Below are 21,129 nucleotides of genomic sequence, written 5' to 3'. Positions count from 1 at the left end.
GCCTTCAGACTAATATAGATATTGACGAGGGAATCGCTCCTCATGTTGTGACTTCATGTTACCCACTCATGTCAGCTGTCACGAGGCTTCATGATGAACCTTTCCCATGTGTTCTGAGTTTTACAGATTCAGTAACGTCAGCTGTGGTTTCGGGCACGTTTTATGAGTATCTCCAAAAGTCTTCAACTTAAAACATCTTTGAGATAGTGGGAATTGCACATTATGACTCTTCCCATTACATTCTGTGTGTTTTTTTCCTCTTAACAGTAAAAGGGTGAAGATAAGTGGGGTTGTGACAGAGGACAGCGTGACCGGGGACAGGAATATCACCCACATGACTGCAATGGAAGACACAATGGGATCCAGACAGACAGTACCTGAGCACACAGACCCCCACAGCACAGCCCAAGGTATTTGTTTTGTTATTTTGGGTTTAGTTTAAGTTGAGCTTGCTGCCAACACTCTCAGTGATTTTATTCTCAAAAAAATCAAGCTCCCATCGTCCGAGCGGTCATCTATGGCTCCCTTGCCTTTGATGAGGGTTAAGTGTTGCCCCGAGTCCAGAAAAACACCGTCAGGGTCTTGTTCACGAGGGGAGAGTCGACCAGTGGTTGACAGACCAGTGGTCCAGCATCTGCAGTGATGGGAAAATGGTAACTGGCCTGCATTAGTATAGTGCTTTACTCAGTCCCTGAGGACCCCAAAGCACTTTACCCTACATTCACACACTGGTGATGGCAAGCCACACCTGCCGGACACTGGCGCCACCGGGCCCTCTGACCACCACCAGTAGGCCAACATGGGGTTAGTATCTTGCCCAATGATATTTGGCATACAGCCAGGGGGGAGCCTGGGATTGAACCACCGACCTTCTGATTAGTGGCTGACCTGCTCTGCCATCGGAGCTACAGCCACCCCTGGGCTTTCTAGTCTTTAAAGACTTGTGTGCACTGTAAACTACCATGAACAGCAAAATGAACTGTGTGAGAATCTGCGATGGACCTGAACTCTCAGTGAACTGAAAGAGTTTTGGCTGGAACCTGCACGGCTCTGAGGTCTGTATCTGCTGAACCAAAAGCTAAATGTACATTCATACATTTTCTCTCTTTGTCTCCTTCTTCAGCGTCTGTGCCGCTCTGTCATTCTGTGTGTTCTCCCATATTCCTGTGGAGTGTTATCACCATGGCGATGACACAGCTGAGGCTCATCTTCTTCATGGGTGCTATGAATAAGATGATGGAGTTCCTAGTCACCCACGGCGACCCCAACCGTAAGAATAATGGTCCATTTTCTATTTTTTAAATCTAAATGCTCCATGGTTTATTTCATTGGCCCTGCGACAGACTGGCGACCTGTCCAGGGTGTACCCTGCCTCTCGCCCCATGACAGCTGGGATAGGCTCCAGTTTTGGTATTCCTTATGTGGTTTTTAAAAAAACTCTATATCAAGTGTTTAGTGTTCTGCTGGGTGAAAGTTAAGGTTATGGCACAGAATTCACATCATTTTTATTCACATCAAACCATTTAGTAAACCCTCTCACCACATGAATGCAGGCAATCTGGAAAAGACTGCTTTACCATAGTTTCACCGTAGCATAAAGGCAATCACTCAGATCTGCAATGAGCTTCCTTGTAAGGTGCACATTGGAGCCAAATCATCAAATCAAAGGGAACATGGTTTCAGCGTTTCTTTTATTTGTCACTTGTTTATAGGGCCAAAGTGAGTGTGCTGCTAATGAGAATAATTGCTGTTAACCCGTCTCTGGTAATCCCTGACCTGCTGCTGTCTCTTTCAGCCTCTGAGGAGCTACAGAAGGAGGTGGAAAAACAAGGTATAAACCAAAACACTCAGTTCTAATGGTGCACACACATGACTGCTGTCCACTGAGACTCGACCCAGGACCAAGACCTGTTTGGGTCCTGACTTAAGATTCAGATTGGTTTTACTCTGTGGAAGGAACATGTTAGACTTACAATTTCAAACGACTTCAAGAAAGCACCTTGAACAGTGAGTTACTCAGATTTCATGGGAACTTCGTGATTCATTTTCTAGAGATCAACCAAATGCAATTTTCTTGGCCAATTCAAAATTGCAGCTGTTTTGTAAAAGGCCAATACCTGCTTTGATCGGCTCTGAGCTCTTGTTCTTGTGCTATGACTAGATGCAAGTGTAACACACCCAAAGAAAGACTCTAGGTCTGACCAACCGTCTCAGTCGTGGGCAAAAAGATGACAGTCAATAAAATTCTAAAAGATAATTTATTGACAAAATATATCAAGAGATAAAAGAAAACAGTCCAGTGTCCCATTTATGAATCAAATAAAAACACACAGTCCCAAGGCCAGAGCCAGCTATGCCACACGGCCAGTTACACTCCATGTGTTGCCTGTAACAGGGTTAGAAGTTGTCCTTGGAGACCCACCACCCTGCAAGCATATAGCCAGTGGTCACTCCAGCCTCTGCAACTCTGCTACCTTTAGGCTGTGGCATATAATAGGCCCTGGCCTGCACAGAGAGCCAAAACTACACTTTCACTATAGAATTCATAGGACAAAACCCATCCATCCCAAACGTATCTGATTTCATCACAGTACATACCTGCACAGAGAGACAAAACAACACAACAGTGTTTGTAGTGTGGGCTATAAGTAGACCAGTGTATCAGTGCAATCAAGTACACCTGCCTCTAATTAGTCCAACCCCATTCCAGCCATTGGCTCACCAAAAATGTGACACACACACACAAAACCACTCCCAACCCAGTGCAACTTCACACAATAATATGGAGCTGAATTAACACAGGTACATTAGTCTACCATGTTACACCCCTCCCTGCTGAAATGGTCATTGTCCCAATGACCATGTAATCTATAAATATTAGTCTCCAAATCTCTGTGGAGGCAGTCCTTTGGTTGTTCTTGTTGACCGTCTGGGTTCTTGATGAATGAGTCCTGTCTCGATGCCTTCTGGGCCAGCCTCGAGGGGGATTTCTGTAGGAAGCCAAAACCCGACCCAGGGTGGAGCAGCTGGAGATCTACCAGTGTGTGGCCATGCATTTCCAGTTTTTAAATCTTCCTGCCTGGCTGTCTCCACCTCACTCCTAGAGTTCTGCATATCTTGTTGCATAGGTAGCAAACAAGGTCTCATTAAGTTACGATGCATCACTTTCTCAACATTTCCCCCTTCTTGTCTAATTACATACACCGGCAAATCAGGATCTGCTTGTTTTATGACGACATAAGGTCGCTGCTCCCACCTATCTGCCAACTTACCTCGGCCCCTTGCTCTCAAGTCCTGTAGCAATACTCTCTCTCCAGGCAGCAATGGAAGAGCATCTGCTTTCAGGTCATGATATTTCTTTTGCCGGGACATTTCAGAGTCTCTATGGTCTTGAGCTTTTCGGAAGGCATACTGCAGCAGTCTCTGATGGCATTGCACCCAGTTGCTTACAGAAGAACAGCCCACATTTTCAGTAAGGCCCATCAGCCGATCCTGGGGAAGAAATCCATGCCTTCCAAACATCAAATAATGTGGTGAATATCCTGTAGAACTGTGCACTGTATGGTTATATACCTGGATCATCTCAGGCAGGTGATCTCGCCAGTTTCTCCTCTCTTCACCTAATGTGCCCAGCAACCCCAGAAGAGTCTGATTAAGCCGTTCACAGGCCCCATTTCCAGCTGGGTGTTGTATGATCCTTCTTTATACCATACAATTCACACAGCTCCTGCACTAGTTGCGATTCAAAGTTAGGACCTTCATCTGACAGCAGTCGTCTCGGTGCACCAAAGGGCTAAATTACCTTGCTCCAGAGTGCTTTAGCTGTCGTCACTGCAGTCTGGTCTTTTGTAACTGCAGCCCAAGCAAATTTACTGAAGTGATCCACCATGACCAAAACATTATGATACAGATCTTCTGGACCGTTTGTGACCCATGGTAGGTACCTATTTAAAATAGGACAGAGCCGTAGGCGCACAGTCAGTTTAAAAGAGTTTAATTTTTAATACAAAATAAAAGAAACAGTGTAACAGCAGCACCTAAAAACAATTAAAAACGTTACCTTATTAAAAACGATAAAACTGTACGATTGCCTGTGAGACAGGACAAGCGCTGCGGGGAACAGTTTAAAAACAAATCGACATAGCACACAGGTTAAAAATGGACGGCAACTCACACATGACCCCAAATGGGTAAAACACTATAGAAAAAAAGGCAAATCTTCGGTGCCGTCTTCACTCGGGCCCCCCGCTGTGCATGCAAAAGCGGGGAGGCAAAAAAAGGATTTGTTTTCCCTGCAGCGCCTTCACCGCCTGCGAATCAATATCTGTGGTGCCTACTGATACAGAAAAAAAGTAAAACAAAAAAACAAAACCATCGACAGCCGCAGCAGTCAGTCTGTCGGCTTACACCAGTTTAAAACAAATTAAAACACACTGATGTGTCGGGTCCTTTGCCCGCAGCCAGAAATCCACCTGGCAAAGCAGCAGCTCGGTACTCTGTAAATAAAAGGCAGGCGATCACTAGCTGGACAATAAAACACAGGAATATTCCTCCACTGAATGGGTTTTGTTACCTGTCCACAAGTTCGTGTCACACCCTAATAAATGTGGGTCAGTGGCGATGAAGTCCACTATACCGTTCTCACGGGAGCAATGTTTCCCACCTACAAGGGTGCAAATAACTGTAAACCTCTGCCAACAGCCAGAGCTCAAGTGGTACATTTTTGTGTAACCTACCGTTCTAACAGAAGTTTAGGGGAGGACGCGTATCAGACTTTCATAGTTAAGAAACACCAACTTGCCCAACTCGGACCAAGCGCTCGCAGCTTCAGGTTTGCAAAGGAATACCCAATTGCCCACACCTGCGCTTATGAAAGGAGCGAAGACCAGCTCCGCCCACCAGGAGCGGTCCCAAGTCTCCAGGTCTCACCTGTCACACACCTATAGACAAAAAGTCTACAGACAACAGTTCCATGGGTGCAGATGTCTTAATGGGAATCAACGGAGCATGTTTCGCAGCAGCCGCTTTACGCAGGACACAGGCCTTACATTGGGAACACCAATTTATAACATCAGCATTTAATTTGGGCCAGAAATATCTTCTTTTAATGAGGGATATTGTTTTTTCTGGGCCCCAGTGTCCTGCATATTCATGGTACGGTTGCCATATAGAATACTTCTCACCCTCAGGAACCAAAATTTGAACTACTGGATCGACCTCCTTGGTATCATGTGATGTCCGACACAGCACTCCATCTTTTAGTGACAGTCGTTCCCAGTGCCGCAGAAGACAGAACAGGTTTAGACTCCTGTTGCCTCTCACGCTTATTTGGCTGATGGCCCCTCTGTAGATAACAGGCCACCCTTCTTAGCGTTGAGTCCTCCCCTTGCAAGGTAGACCACTGAGATGGCGTGCGTTCAGGAAACAGAGGCACACCACAGGTTACATTTTGTAAACCCTCCTGGTTAGAGTTGCTTACGCCAACACACATTGCTCTGACCACATTTACTTCAACCTGTTTAAAGGATGGAACCTCTACTTCTTCCCTTTGTCCCTCTGTAGCCTCGGATACTACAGGTGATGGATATCTGGATAGTGCATCTGCACTCTGATTAATACGCCCTGGCCTATATTTGATCTCAAATTGAAAACTAGCCAGGCGTGCTGCCCATCTCTGCTCTAAGCTACCAAGTTTGGCTGAACTCAAATGTACCAAAGGGTTATTGTCTGTGTAAACTGTAAAGGGTACACAATACAGATATTCAGCAAATTTCTTGGTTACTGCCCAGGTCAAGGCCAGAAACTCAAGTTTGAAGGAGCTATAGTTCTTATCATTTTTCTCAGAAGGGCTCAAACTCCTACTAGCAAAAGCAATTACTTTCTCTTTTCCATCCTGAACTTGTGGGCAATTCTTGCAAAATCTTTCACAAATCTCCGATAATAGCCTGCCAGACCCAGAAATGATTGTAATTGTTTCACAGTAGTTGGAATAGGCCATTCTTGAATACATTTAATCTTGTCAGGGTCTGGAGCAACCCCTTTTGCTGAAACACGATGACCCAAATACTGAACCTCTGGTTTTAGAAGACAGCACTTCTTGGGTTTTAATTTGAGGCCATGCTTTGACAGTTTACCAAGGACTGCATCCAAATGAACCAAGTGGGTGTCAAAATCTGGAGAATAGATTATTACATCATCTAAGTAGACAAGTACAGACTGTAAGTTTTCTTCACCCAGGCATACATGCATCAACCTTTGGAAGGTGGCTGGTGCATTTGACAAGCCAAAGGGCATTCTGGTGAATTCAAATAAACCCATGGGTGTAGTGAAGGCTGTTTTTTTCTCTGTCTGGTGGGGACACCCCAACCTGCCAATATCCACTGGCAAGATCAAGTGTGGAAAAATACTTTGCGTTACCCAAACTGGCAAGTGACTCTTCTATTCTTGGAAGAGGGTAAGCATCTTTATGGGTCACAGCATTAGGTTTACGATAATCCACACAAAATCTAAGTGTCCCATCCTTCTTACGGACTAACACAACCGGAGAAGCCCATGGACTGCAACTAGGCACAATGATGTTAGCATCCAACATACCTTGAATAAAACTCTTCACCTCCTGATATAACTTTGGTGGAATTTGTCTATAGCGCTCACGGACTGGTGCAGCATTGCCTGTAGGAATTGAATGCTGCATGGTGCTTGTCAATCCATAATCTTCCTCATGCACAGCAAACACTGCTCGGTGCTTATGCAATAAAGCCTGCAGTTTCTCCAATTCCTCTGTGGACAAATGAAGACCAGTTAAATCAGGGAACATGCATTTCTACTTGGGCAGGGCTTGCGTTTGGTCCATACTCACTCTGTGTTTACACCAACACGAGTCATGTTCACACTATTCTCTTGTATGATATCTGCTGGGTCAATAATAAAAGTCTTAGCCAACTTCTGATGTCTATAAAGGTACATTGGTGAGTCATTAAGGTTTTGGACCCTAATCAAAAGCCTCCCATCATGGACTGTAGATAATGTTCTAGCAATTAAGACTTCACCCACCTCGACAGGTTCCACCAGGCATTGATAATCCCTGCCATCCACTCCAGTCTTCGTACGACCCCAAACCAACATCTCACTCTGAGGGGGAATCTGTATAGGATGGCGATTTATGGTACGTACATACCCAATGGACCCATCTGAAGCTGCAAACCGTGCCTGACTGGCACAAATCTGAAAAGCAGTAGTCCAAGCTCTCTGTTCGGCTCCACTAGAGGAGAGGTAGGCTAATGGCTTCTCCTGATCCATTTTTTCATAACACTGAAATAACATTCATACCCAGGACGCCTTCATTGTCGGTTAAACATTGGTCCTTAATCACCAAAAAACCACATTCAGGGAGTTCCACCTGTCCAATCTTCACATGTAGCAATACATAACCCAGGTATGGAATATCTAGTCCATTAGCAGCCTCGAGCACCAGCCAGCTGCTTGCATCCTTCAATTTCATCCCATTACTGCCAAAGTGTTTAGAGAAGTAGCTGTTCTTTATCAGTGACACATTTGATCCAGTATCCAGAATACACTGTATTGGGACATCATCAAGACACAAGCTGACTTTAGGAACTTTTCCAATCAGTTTTTTCACATCAGTTTGAGGCCCATTGGCATCGACACAACCCACTGTCTGGGCCACCACAGTGGTGTCGTCTAGTTTAACGATCCAGATCTAGGCGTGCTTTTACAGAACCGAGCTATGTGGCCTGGCTGGGAACAAGTGTTACAGATGGGGCTACCTTGTTCATCATAGCTGTTTGAGTAGACTCTGGGTCTGCTCCCTCCTTTCTTTCTTGATCTGGACTGGTCAGTCTGTTTCCAGTCCAAAGTCTTTTGTGTAGCTTGATGAAGCTCTGATCGGATTTCTTTGATCAAAGTCTGTGATAAATCATTGAATTGTGTGGTCATTTGCTTGTTCATGTCCTCCCACAACTCTGATTTGATCTGTTCCATATCCTTAGCATTACAGGTCTTGTATCTTTCACCTTTGGCAGCAAAACACTGGACTGGATCAACCATTTCACCATAAACGTGTTCCCTCAGGATTAGTTCTGCTTTAATTTCTGCAAAAGTCAACTGATCATTCATTAGAATTTTTGTTCTGAATTCACCTCTAAGGGCAGTGTCTCTCAAGCCTTCAACCAGATGATCTCTGAGAAGAATATCTTCATCATTCATACCTCTAGGGTCCTTCCTCTTTAACCTGAGAAAATGTTCTTGTAATCTCAGTGCAAATGAACTGATGTCTTCATGTGTTTCTTGGCGAGCGTTGAAGAACTGAGAGCGCAGGACCGAAGCAGTTGTTTTATCCCCATACAACTTCTCTAACTCATTAAAAATTAGCTCAGATGAATTACGCTTCTCTGGTGCTAGAATTAAAAGCTCTCTTTTAGCCTTGCCTTCTAAGCAACAGAGTGTTAATTCTGCTCTAAAATCTACAGGAACTCCTTGCAAAGCAAATGTTGTCTGCAAATTACTTTTCCATTCACCTAGACTAATATCTGAATCCTTCCCTCTAAATTTAGTTGTGACCATATTAAACATAGGGATCATACCAAAGGGCCTAAACCCTGCACTAGAAACTGGTGCTTCTCTATTTGGGCCAGACTGTAATTCACTCTGATCAGTCATCTTGCTTTTGCCCACTACAGATTATGGTAGCCAGATCCTGTCGACAACGCCAGTTGTAACACACCCAAAGAAAGACTCTAGGTCTGACCAACCGTCTCAGTCGTGGGCAAAAAGATGACAGTCAATAAAATTCTAAAAGATAATTTATTGACAAAATATATCAAGAGATAAAAGATAAAACAGTCCAGTGTCCCATTTATGAATCAAATAAAAACACACAGTCCCAAGGCCAGAGCCAGCTATGCCACACGGCCAGTTACACTCCATGTGTTGCCTGTAACAGGGTTAGAAGTTGTCCTTGGAGACCCACCACCTTGTAAGCATATAGCCAGTGGTCACTCCAGCCTCTGCAACTCTGCTACCTTTAGGCTGTGGCATATAATAGGCCCTGGCCTGCACAGAGAGACAAAACTACACTTTCACTATAGAATTCATAGGACAAAACCCATCCATCCCAAACAGATCTGATTTCATCACAGTACATACCTGCACAGAGAGACAAAACGACACAACAGTGGTTGTAGTGTGGGCTATAAGTAGACCAGTGTATCAGTGCAATCAAGTACACCTGCCTCTAATTAGTCCAACCCCATTCCAGCCATTGGCTCACCAAAAATGTGACACACACAAAACCACTCCCAACCCAGTGCAACTTCACACAATAATATGGAGCTGAATTAACACAGGTACATTAGTCTACCATGTTACACAAGAGTTTAAGTACGGATCCTGGGAAGGGAAAAGGGGCAGCGGCCTGGGTGGAGGTACACTGAGTCACTATAATGAGAAGAGACAGGCAGTCAGTGGCAGTCCAGTGAATCACAGCCAGAGATTAAGCTATGATGGTTATGGTTTACGTGTTGCAGGGGTAGGCGTCAGGCAAGGAGGGTGCCTAGGGGGTCTGGGTGAGGAGTGGTCAAGACAGAGTCCAGAATATACTTGGAGCAACGGCCCTGGCAGGGGGCAGGTAGGTGAAAGGCCACGATGGAGGGAGTGCAACCTGATAGCAGAAAACCAGCGTCCAGACAGAGATGCGTATTTTTCCTGCTTGTGAAGTGTGACGTGGTACTATGACAGAGAGAAAACACTGTGGGTAGAAATGCAAAAGATAAGGTGGCCACGACTAAAGCGAGTTAGCTGAAGATCTGGCAAAGGTCTGTTGTGAGTGCTGGTCTTAAATGCTGGTGACTTGATTGCATTGAGCTGTGAAGGCTGATTGGAGTCTCCGCCTGAAGGTGCAGCCCAGCAGAGTGGAAAAACCCCGCACTCACCTGGACCATGACAGTTGGTTTCAGCCAGTTTGTCTTTCTTGGCTTCTTTAAAATGGCCATGTTCAAACTTTTTGTGGTAGTCCACCTGCAGTTTACTTTGGTGAGCTGTGTCTTCCCTCCCAGTGTTAGCATGTGGCATTATTGCATGTCCACGATGTAACTACTTCTGATGTTTCCTCTACATTTCACCTTCACTAGTTACTTTGCCTTGTTTGGTGTCATTCTTTTCAGCACAACCTCACGTGTCTGAATTTACAGTCATGTTTTCATTTTGACAAACTGTATTAACACAACTGATCTAAAATCAGACAAACAACAAAATCCGAGTAGAAAGTTATATTTGTTACTGTAACAACCACAAACATGTTTTTCATAACTTTAAATGCAAATATAAATTGTCAGTTTTAAAATCATACGCACAAGTTTTGCAAACAACAAAGTGATTTGCAGCCATTTACCTTTTTTAACCATGTCAAACTGTTTACAGAACCATCAGCTGTTCTGCATTAAATAAGACACCACACAAATTATTTGTGTCACTCCAAATATTTCTGTCCACTATAAAGGAAACATCACAGCCTGATACCTGCAGGTCTGACAGCAGCAGGTGTATCACTCCTGTTTCTACCTGGAGACAGCAGTCGCCTCATTGTTCTGACACACAACACAAAACTATCCACAACACCACACACTAACTACACAAGACAACACATTAACTACACACTCCAAACATCTCTCACATCTCAAAACTCTCTCTCTCTCTCTCGCCGTCACTCCTAAATCTTCCTAAACAACCAAATGTCATGTTGCCATATCAACATGGTGCATTTTTGCACCAACATGAACGGGCTGATTTTGGTTTGATTTTTCTTTTTTGCTCATTAGCAGAGAGGTCTCGCTGCGCTGTCCTCAGACAGTAAACACACGTATATATTGTTTATCATGAGTCTGGTTTTACGTGGCCTATCAGCACAATTTAAAAACTGGCACCTTGTTGCTTTGTCATCTTGAAGTGGTCATGTGATCGGCTTACCACGACTACTTTATTCTTCCTCAGTCAAACAGCAGCACTCATGCCATTGTTTTGCCCCCTGAGCTCCAGGTGTTGTGCCAAAAAGTGATCGTCGGGCAGAAAGTGATCGCTGTCCGCGGGAGCGCAGCTGCTTAAAGCTGCAGCGCCCAGATTACTTACAGCTACTTCTGTGCAGCTGATATAAGATGCTGTAAACTACAGACAGCTTCAACCGTCTGTTTGCTGTAAAATAGTAACGCGACCGCGCCGCAGTTTCTTGTTAGTAACGGAAACGGCGTTGTAACGATAGGAATAGTAATTAGATTACTCGTTACTGAAAACAGTAACGCTGTTATTCCCATCACTGGTAATCGGACATGTGGGAAGCTGACATGCCGGTTACCTGTCTATGTCGAGAGCACTGAAAAATTCCAGCTCCAGGCCCTGTCCAGTCAATGAAAGAGTCTGCAACATTTAAAGATATTACAGGATGACATCCTAGGTGACAGGTTTGACCAGCCCACAACCCCCCCACCCTCACCCTCACCTTCACTACAGAGTCCTCTCCCCACTCTCCTGCCTCCCTCGCTTCCCCCCCTTCCTGACACCATGACACCCCCCTCCTCCAATCCCTCTCTCAGCAGCAAGACATCTCCCCCCCTCCCCTCCTCCCAAACATCTCCCAGTGTCACAGTGGATCAGGTCAGGAGGCAACTGAGGAAGCTTCGCCCCAGAAAGGCAGCAGGCCCAGACAAGGTGTGTCCTAGGATGCTTAAGGCGTGTGCTGCTGAACTTGGGGAGCCGCTACAACGAGTCTTCAACCTCAGTCTGCGACTGGGGAGAGTGCCCGCCCTATGGAAGACATCCTGCATCGTCCCGGTCCCCAAAAAGAACCGGCCCAATGAGCTGAATGACTTCCGACCGGTGGCACTGACGTCACATCTTATGAAGACTCTAGAGCGGCTCTTCCTCAACCTCCTCCGACCACAGGTACAACATGCCCAGGACCCACTACAGTTTGCATACAAGGCGGGTGTCGGAGTGGAGGATGCCATCCTGTACCTCCTACACAGAGCCCACTCACACCTGGATGGGGGAAAAGGCACGGTCAGGATCCTGTTTCTTGACTTTTCCAGTGCCTTTAATACCATCCGGCCCTGTATGCTTCAGGAAAAACTGAACAGGATGGAGGTGGACCCCTGCCTGGTGGCTTGGATCTCCGACTACCTCACCAACAGACCACAGTACGTCAGGCTGAAGGACATCACGTCTGACACTGTGGTCAGCAGCACAGGAGCACCACAGGGAACTGTGCTGTCCCCTCTTCTCTTCACCCTGTACACCTCTGACTTCTGCTACAACTCTGAATTATGCCACATTCAGAAGTTTGCAGATGACACGGCCATCATGGGGTGTATCTGGGATGATCAGGAAGAGGAGTACAGAAGTCTGGTGAGGAACTTTGTCGCATGGAGTCACACAAACCACCTGCAACTCAACACCTCAAAGACTAAGGAACTGGTTGTGGACTTCGGGAGGTCCAGAGAAGGTCCACTGCCGGTTCAGATAGAGGGGGAGGAGGTGGAGGTGGTCAACAAGTACAAGTACCTCGGGCTGTGGGTGGACAATAAACTGGACTGGTCATGCAACACAGAGCACCTGTACAAAAAAGCCCAAAGCCGACTGTACTTCCTCAGGAGGCTGAGGTCTTTTAACATCTGCAGGAAGCTCCTGAGGATGTTTTACCAGTCGGTGGTTGCTGGAGTACTTTTCTATGCTGTGGTGTGCTGGGGGAGCAGCACAGCAAAGAAGGACTCATGCAGGCTGGAGAAACTGATCAGGAGGGCTAGCTCTGTGGTCGGCATGAAGCTGGACACTCTGGTGACAGTGGCAGAGAAAAGGACATTAAAGAAACTGATGGACATTATGAACAATGCTGGGCATCCTCTGCACACGGCCATTAACAACCAGAAGAGTCTGTTCAGTGACAGGTTGCTTCTCCCCAAGACAAGAACTAACAGACTTAAAAACTCCTTTGTCCCACACGCCATCAGACTGTTTAACTCCTCTCTGGAGGGGAGAGGGAGGGGAAACAGGAGGACAAAGGAGGGGGGAACAACTAAGCTGTAGTGCCTCTGCACCTCACTGTGCAATACCTTGTGCAATACTTTTGTAAATAGTCAACAGTGCAATAGACTCAATACTTGAAATGTGCAATTCACTTGTATTTTTATTTTTTATTCCTATTTATTCTATTTATCCCCTTTGTATATTTTATTTATATTTGTCTCTGTATTTATATATGTGTGTGTGTGTGTGTGTGTGTATATATATATATAACAATTCTGTAACTGTAACTTCGGTCGTTGCTGTGCTTTTTTTGGAAGTCGAATTTCCCAGAGGAACCCACCCGAGGGATTAATAAAGTTCTATCTTATCTTATCTTATCTTATTGGCCCACAACGTTTGTTAGACAGGAATAAAAGCTGTAGTACTGGTGGTAAAGAAAAGTAATACAGCTCAGAGATATGGCTTGTGCCAAAGATTTAATGTTAACGTATTGTTGATGGATTTCATTGTATAGGTTCAAGTTGTGTCTGGCCATGGGGCAAATGATATTACCCATGTAAATCACTTTTTATTGACTCCCCCTCTCTATAAATGTCCTCTCCAGTTGGATTCTACTCATCTGTCTTCGGTACGATGCAGCTGCTGTGTCTACTGACCTGTCCGTTGATTGGCTACATCATGGACTGGAGGATGAAGGACTGTGAAGAGGAAAGTCCAAACACACAAACAGACAATTGGTATGAAAAGTGTTCAGGATAAGATACTACAGACAGACCCAAAGGCTGGTGTTTAGTACATAGGATGGGTTTAATGTTAACTTTGAACTTGGATTGTGATATAAAAGAGGAGAAGCCTGGTGGTGTCACTAACATCACAGTGTACCTCTGCATCTTGATTTCACCACATTCAAACTTTTTGTGTAGCCATGAGCCTCTTTTGACACTTGAACTTTGTCCTTCTCAGCCAACTGAATGCCTCAAAGAGGAACAGGAAGATCCAGAAACTCACTAATGCCATGAGAGCTTTCATCTTCACCAACCTCCTGTTGGTCACCTTTGGCATCACATCCCTGATAGACAATTTGCCCTTACAGGTTAGCAAAATCCTGAGCTTCAGAAGTCCTCACTGACACATCCGAGTATCACTGTTAACATCTGACTTTGCTTCTCTGATAGATGGTGTCATTCATTCTGCATACCATAGTAAGAGGATTTGTTCACTCCTGCTGTGGAGGTCTCTATGCTGCTGTGTGGGTAACAACAGGGCTTTTACAAAGCTACAGTATTTATATATTAACATATGTAATGTGAGAGATTTTGCTTACAGTTAGAAACCCTGTAAGGAAGGCATGGGCAAGGAAATCAGAGTTTAAAATATTGATTTTCAGCCCTAACATGGGGTCCTGTGCCCTCGTATAGACGGTACAACTGTACGTGGAAAATGACCACACAGGCAGCTGAACTTTGTTTTATATTGTTAAACTGCATCGCCGAGTGCTGTGACAAGTATTTGGATTCTTTACTTAACTAAAAGACAAATGTTTTTCCATCGAAACATACTTAAAATGCCAAAACCTTCCAGGGTTTATGGCTGAGATAGGCTGTAGCCATCCCCCAACCCTGAAACTCTAAAGCAGTTTTTTCAACAGAACATTGTTTTCCTCTCTTATGATTAACCAAACAAGCAACATCACTGAGCTTCACGTTCCCGTTAACACAGACAGACATCAGACCACTGTGGAAAAGCAAATTAGTCAGCTGGAACATCCTTAAGTTGAAGCTTAGAGAAGAAAGAGACCCCAAATTTTAAAAGCAGTTTAAAAAAATGGATAAGTACAGGGAGTGCAGAATTATTAGGCAAATGAGTATTTTGTCCACATCATCCTCTTCATGCATGTTGTCTTACTCCAAGCTGTATAGGCTCGAAAGCCTACTACCAATTAAGCATATTAGGTGATGTGCATCTCTGTAATGAGAAGGGGTGTGGTCTAATGACATCAACACCCTATATCAGGTGTGCATAATTATTAGGCAACGTCCTTTCCTTTGGCAAAATGGGTCAAAAGAAGGACTTGACAGGCTCAGAAAAGTCAAAAATAGTGAGATATCTTGCAGAGGGATGCAGCAGTCTCAAAATTGCAAAGCTTCTGAAGCGTGATCATCGAACAATCAAGCGTTTCATTCAAAATAGTCAACAGGGTCGCAAGAAGCGTGTGGAAAAACCAAGGCGCAAAATAACTGCCCATGAACTGAGAAAGGTCAAGCGTGCAGCTGCCAAGATGCCACTTGCCACCAGTTTGGCCATATTTCAGAGCTGCAACATCACTGGAGTGCCCAAAAGCACAAGGTGTGCAATACTCAGAGACATGGCCAAGGTAAGAAAGGCTGAAAGACGACCACCACTGAACAAGACACACAAGCTGAAACGTCAAGACTGGGCCAAGAAATATCTCAAGACTGGTTTTTCTAAGGTTTTATGGACTGATGAAATGAGAGTGAGTCTTGATGGGCCAGATGGATGGGCCCGTGGCTGGACTGGTAAAGGGCAGAGAGCTCCAGTCCGACTCAGACGCCAGCAAGGTGGAGGTGGAGTACTGGTTTGGGCTGGTATCATCAAAGATGAGCTTGTGGGGCCTTTTCGGGTTGAGGATGGAGTCAAGCTCAACTCCCAGTCCTACTGCCAGTTTCTGGAAGACACCTTCTTCAAGCAGTGGTACAGGAAGAAGTCTGCATCCTTCAAGAAAAACATGATTTTCATGCAGGACAATGCTCCATCACACGCGTCCAAGTACTCCACAGCGTGGCTGGCAAGAAAGGGTATAAAAGAAGAAAAACTAATGACATGGCCTCCTTGTTCACCTGATCTGAACCCCATTGAGAACCTGTGGTCCATCATCAAATGTGAGATTTACAAGGAGGGAAAACAGTACACCTCTCTGAACAGTGTCTGGGAGGCTGTGGTTGCTGCTGCACGCAATGTTGATGGTGAACAGATCTAAACACTGACAGAATCCATGGATGGCAGGCTTTTGAGTGTCCTTGCAAAGAAAGGTGGCTATATTGGTCGCTGATTTGTTTTTGTTTTGTTTTTGAATGTCAGAAATGTATATTTGTGAATGTGGAGATGTTATATTGGTTTCACTGGTAAAAATAAATAATTGAAATGGGTATATATTTGTTTTTTGTTAGGTTGCCTAATAATTATGCACAGTAATAGTCACCTGCACACAGATATCCCCCTAAAATAGCTAAAACTAAAAACAAACTAAAAACTACTTCCAAAAACATTCAGCTTTGATATTAATGAGTTTTTTGGGTTCGTTGAGAACATGGTTGTTGTTCAATAATAACATTATTCCTCAAAAATACAACTTGCCTAATAATTCTGCACTCCCTGTACATGACTGTATGATTGTGAAAAGGGCCAGAGTCAGCCAGAGTTCATGAGCTCTGTCTGTAATACATTAATACATGAGAGTCCCTTGGGTTGGGTTCGGTGTACTTTAGCAGTAATTTAAGAATGAATGAATACAAATGAACGAGAAAAAGAAGCTCGTCTACCTCTCTTTCTAGATATCCAGCCAACCACTTCGGGACACTGACAGGTATGCAGTCAATGATCAGTGCTGCGTTTGCCCTGCTTCAACAACCACTGTTCATATTGATGGTGGGACCCCTCAGTGGAAATCCTTACTGGGTAGGACACGTGCACACCGAGAGGAGTTTTTCAACAACGGGTTTTAGAAGAGCTTTGGTTTGAAACATGTACCGACGCTGTCTCCTTACCACAGATCAATCTGGGCCTTCTCATCTTCTCCCTTGCTGGCTTCCTGTTGCCAGGCTACCTGTTCTATCACCGGAGAAACCTGATCAGGGCAAAGGCAGAACACGATAGGACAGCTGCCGGCCAATCGAAGACTGAAAATGTTGCTCTAACCCAGTCATTCGGTGGAACTGCTAAGACCCTAGCCAATGGGGATGCAGCTAATGAACTCATGCCAAATGGTGTTTAAGATGAAATGAATAACTTAGTAAGTAGTTTGCTCATTTTTGAGGATATAAATCAAACTTGATTATGAAAAGGACAACACACACAAACCAAAGAAAACATATATTTAAAAAAATAACATCCTGCATTACTCCGTGAGTGAGAATAAGAGTTGGCTGTGACGAACGGCTTGTTCAGAAGAGCTTCAATCCCCATATGACCCTGGAAATATGTGGGAAACATCCTGTATCCTTTCATCCTGTTCACCACATGCAGCAGTTTTATGAGAACATTTCCAGCTGTAGTTTAAACTGTGACTGTGGTCTGTGGGCTTGTGCTTACAAAGCAATGCAAGTGTAGAAATTCAAGCAAGCGTGCAGATATGAAATGCTTATTACACAAGTTATGAGCTTGTTTGGTTTGTTTAAATATTCTAGTTATTTAAAGTGGGTTTAAAGTCACTTGTTTCCTGGTAACTGAGGACAATTATGGACAATATTGTTACGATCTTGAGAAAATAATTTATGTTAATGGTAATATGGAAAAAGAACTGTTGATAGTTCACAAATGTTATTTTCAGAATTATAAACTTCTGCTGCTGCCACTGTGTAACGTGGTTTGACACAGTAAACTGTTACAGAGCTCTTGACCAATCACATTAGGGCGCCTGTTCCTCTGAGGTCCCGCCCTCCAACCTTGTGGTCGGGTTGATTTGAGTGAGCAGAATTTAGTTTCAACAACAGTTCCTTGCGTGAGCTTGAATTCACTGCAGCACTCGCATGCATGATGGCGTCTTTGTGTGTGTGGCTGCTGACTCTCTGCACACAGACTGCTGAACTTACGCACAAGAAATGTCATTGCATCATTGCAGTGAGCACCTGTGCCCATGAAAGATGACCTTGTAAACACAGGTGGGTGGTGCTTTCATGCTCACAGCCAAACGTGTGTGCTTGTGATGACCATATTAGGGACCTGCCCTCTCTGTGACATCATACAGGTTGGAGAGTAGAAAAAACTGTAGAAGAAAAGTGTTTAGAGCATCCTGCAGTCGAAGCTTTTGGCTTACAGAGATTACTTGTGCATTTGCTGAGCTCATTATTTGAAACATTAGCCAGGTTTAGCATGAGCATGCACATTTCATTGTCCCCTTAGGCTAGGAGGTTTGGAGGAAGTCAGTACCACTGCAAAGAACAGGGTCTAGTTAAATTCCAGAGAAATTAATTTTGAAGACATAAATGTCTGTGCTCTGGGCTTTAGTTATATTTAAAATACAGACATTTGAGGTTATGGCTTGAAGCACTGAAGGCTAGTCATGGCCGAAGTACTTCTGTGCTAACATTACATGCTGGAAACAATTATGACATGTGACAAAATGTCACATGTCAGATGACTAATCTGTTGAATCTTTGCGATTGTTTGACTGTAACATCTGAGTTACACAAAGCCAACCCTCGCCCTGTGCCTAAGAGCAGGCCAGAGCTGACCTGGTGAGTGCTCAGCCCTTAGGGACTTGGCAGTTCCTTTGTTCCATCAGCTTGGAGAACTTCCTTCAGTTCTTCTGTGGATTTGTTAGTGTCTTATTTTTATGAAGTGAGAGTAACAGAATTCATGAAAATAACTTTCACGCTGTTAGAAGATCATCTTCAGCATAATTAAGTCATTTTTTATAGACGAGTTTTTGCTCGAAGTGGAGAAATCGTTCTCTTAGCTGATGTTTCCTAAATGAATCGAGGATTGACCAGTCGGCACTTCCTTATGTTGAAGTAGCTACTGCTGGCTCTAACATGAAAGCAGCAGGATTAAATAATGTGTATGAATCACTGACAATCATCCCACACTGGGTATAAAAGCAATAGCTTGTCTCTGACTGCCAGATGGCAGCTTGTAACTAGGATGGCTTCATCTTACCTTTTAAACGTGAGTGAAGTTTATGTTCTTTACTTTGAGCACACACAGGTGTGGAAACGTGTGAAACATAAATATTTTGTTTCAGTATGGTCACTTCATCAAATCCTAGGACCAAGGACCAAGTGTAACTGTAGTGTCGGTTTGGTTAACCGATGCAGGTACGGGGATTTGCTTTCCCCTTGTTTCCTCATCGTTATTCATATTTCCTAATCCTTAAATGCGGACAGGTTGCGAACACATTGCCATTAGTGAATGAGTCTTTGTCAATGAGCACAACTCAAAGGACACGACTGGCTGCCAGTTTGTTGTGTATTTCTGTAGAACATGAAGGCTGTTGAGTGCATATGTAATAACTGAATGTGAACTTCTACCCATGTAAACAGCTGCAGATGTGTGATCTTCAACTATTTACCACAGTTAACTCTTCTATTATCAGAAACTGTTGTTGTAATACTCAGCATGTCACAAAAACTTATCCTGAGAATAATTTTCAACCCAGTTGGTATTATGATTTCCTGCTGCAAAGACAAAGGTTGTGGGGAGAAATAAACTGTTAGCTGTTGTACCCTGTTACATTGCATACATGTGATTTATTGCTGACATTTTAAAAGACACAAACACACTAGTATTTAAAACCTTGGGAATTAGGACTGTACTGTGCTTTTCCGGTCAGACTGGCTTTCTCATTGGTGGTGGTTTGTTTTTGCTGTACTTTATCCCAGTTTGAGGGTATTTATAACAGATTACTCTGTTCAGGCCAGTGTTTCTTAGGAGAAAAATCCCCACTACCAGCAGAACACCCAGCCAGTTGTAGAGCAGGTTCGATCCTTGGCTTCCCCAGTCTGCATGCCCAAGTATTCTTGGTGCTCTCCGATGCATCCATCGCAGTGTGTATGAATGTTGGTTAGATTGCACTTATGTATAGAAGGAAGTGCTTGTATGAGTGGGTGTGATTGGGTGAATGAGGCATGTTGTATAGAGCGCTTTGAGTACTCCGGGAGAGTAGAAAAGCGCTATATAATGATCAGTCCATTTACCATTACCAAATAAACAGGAATCAAAAGAAACAATACTCAACATGTGCATCTGGCATAACTGAGGAGATGTGCAGGACTAAAGATGTGGAGGTTAAGTTCAGTGCATTTATTTACAGTGAATGTTAAAAATGTTAATAAATGCCGTAATGCAAAGTGAATGGGCAGTAGTCAGAGGATTCCTCGGCACCAGCTCAGGAAAAGAGTCTCTTCCCACAGGAAAATCTTTTCTCACTCTCAGTAACTGACATCAGGAGGACATCCAGGAATCCTGAGCAGACGAGAACAAAGAGGTGCATCAAGTAAGATGAGCCATCAAAACTGATTGTTTCCTGCTTGACGATTCAGTGTCAAATGAAGGTCTTAAACAGCAGCCAGGCCTATCACAGGATTGTCAACAGGTAAGTTAATTAACACAGGCATGCTGGACTGAAGGGGGGGAAACAGGAGGACCAGACCCCACAACAGAAGGTGTGAATAATGCAAACATACACTCCCACAGACAGAGGAGAGGAGCGACAGATAGAAAGAGTGAGCCAGCACAGGAGGACTGAAGGACCATGACACCAATCCACAACTGCTCTTCTGGGCCATATCACTCCTGCTCCACCAGATATCGTAGATCTCTCCTGCGATGTCGAACATTCATAATCTGCTGGCCAGTAAAGGCTGGCTCACTGAGGCTGAACCAACCAAGAGTGGGTTTGATCTGAGAAACATGTTATTGATTCTCATATTTTGAGCTGACAGACACAGGATTAAACAGAGCCTCAATTTCAAACGGTCTGATGAAGTTTGGAGACGTTTTATCAGATTCCGTTCTTAGAGGAATTTTCTTTGTTGATAACCAAACCTTTTGTCTCGGCATGTAACTTGGAGTTTGGTCTGGACGACTTTTATTTCGATCCTTGGTCCACAATAGTGCTGCCCGAGCTGCCTTCCAGATCCGCTGACAGCAGCGGAGAGGATTTGGCATTGCTGGAAACAGTGGAGGTTGATACCCGAGGAGTGCTTCAAACTGAAAGAGACCAGGGGCTGATGGTGTCATGGTGTTTTGTGCATACTTAATCCAGGTGAGTTGCGTGCTCCGGGTGGACTGATTAAGGGAAGTGATGCAGTTCTGTGAATGGAAACCAGAAGAAGAAAGGTTCACCTGGACACCGAGGAT

General features: G+C 44.3%; 1 protein-coding gene across 1 annotated transcript in view; it reads left to right on the top strand.

The window, feature by feature from the left end:
• The window catches only part of slc43a1b (solute carrier family 43 member 1b), a 30,269-nt gene extending 10,772 nt beyond the window's left edge, over positions 1-19,497 (top strand). The window contains exons 8-15 of the mRNA XM_085458353.1: positions 268-410; positions 1,124-1,270; positions 1,796-1,831; positions 13,637-13,769; positions 13,996-14,125; positions 14,208-14,281; positions 16,605-16,728; positions 16,823-19,497. Of these exons, the coding sequence (XP_085314479.1) occupies positions 268-410; positions 1,124-1,270; positions 1,796-1,831; positions 13,637-13,769; positions 13,996-14,125; positions 14,208-14,281; positions 16,605-16,728; positions 16,823-17,044 (1,009 nt within the window). The 3' untranslated portion in view covers positions 17,045-19,497. The remainder of the gene's footprint in view (positions 1-267; positions 411-1,123; positions 1,271-1,795; positions 1,832-13,636; positions 13,770-13,995; positions 14,126-14,207; positions 14,282-16,604; positions 16,729-16,822) is intronic.
• The last annotated feature ends 1,632 nt before the right edge of the window (positions 19,498-21,129 follow it).

The sequence above is a fragment of the Copadichromis virginalis genome, linkage group LG6 (genome assembly GCF_057382275.1).
Source record: "Copadichromis virginalis isolate Kocher_CV1m ecotype Utaka linkage group LG6, C_Virginalis_male_GT1.1, whole genome shotgun sequence".
NCBI classification, from domain to species: Eukaryota; Metazoa; Chordata; class Actinopteri; order Cichliformes; family Cichlidae; genus Copadichromis; species Copadichromis virginalis.
The sequence above is the reverse complement of the archived record's forward strand: the minus strand, read 5'-3'. Positions and strand labels throughout refer to the sequence as shown.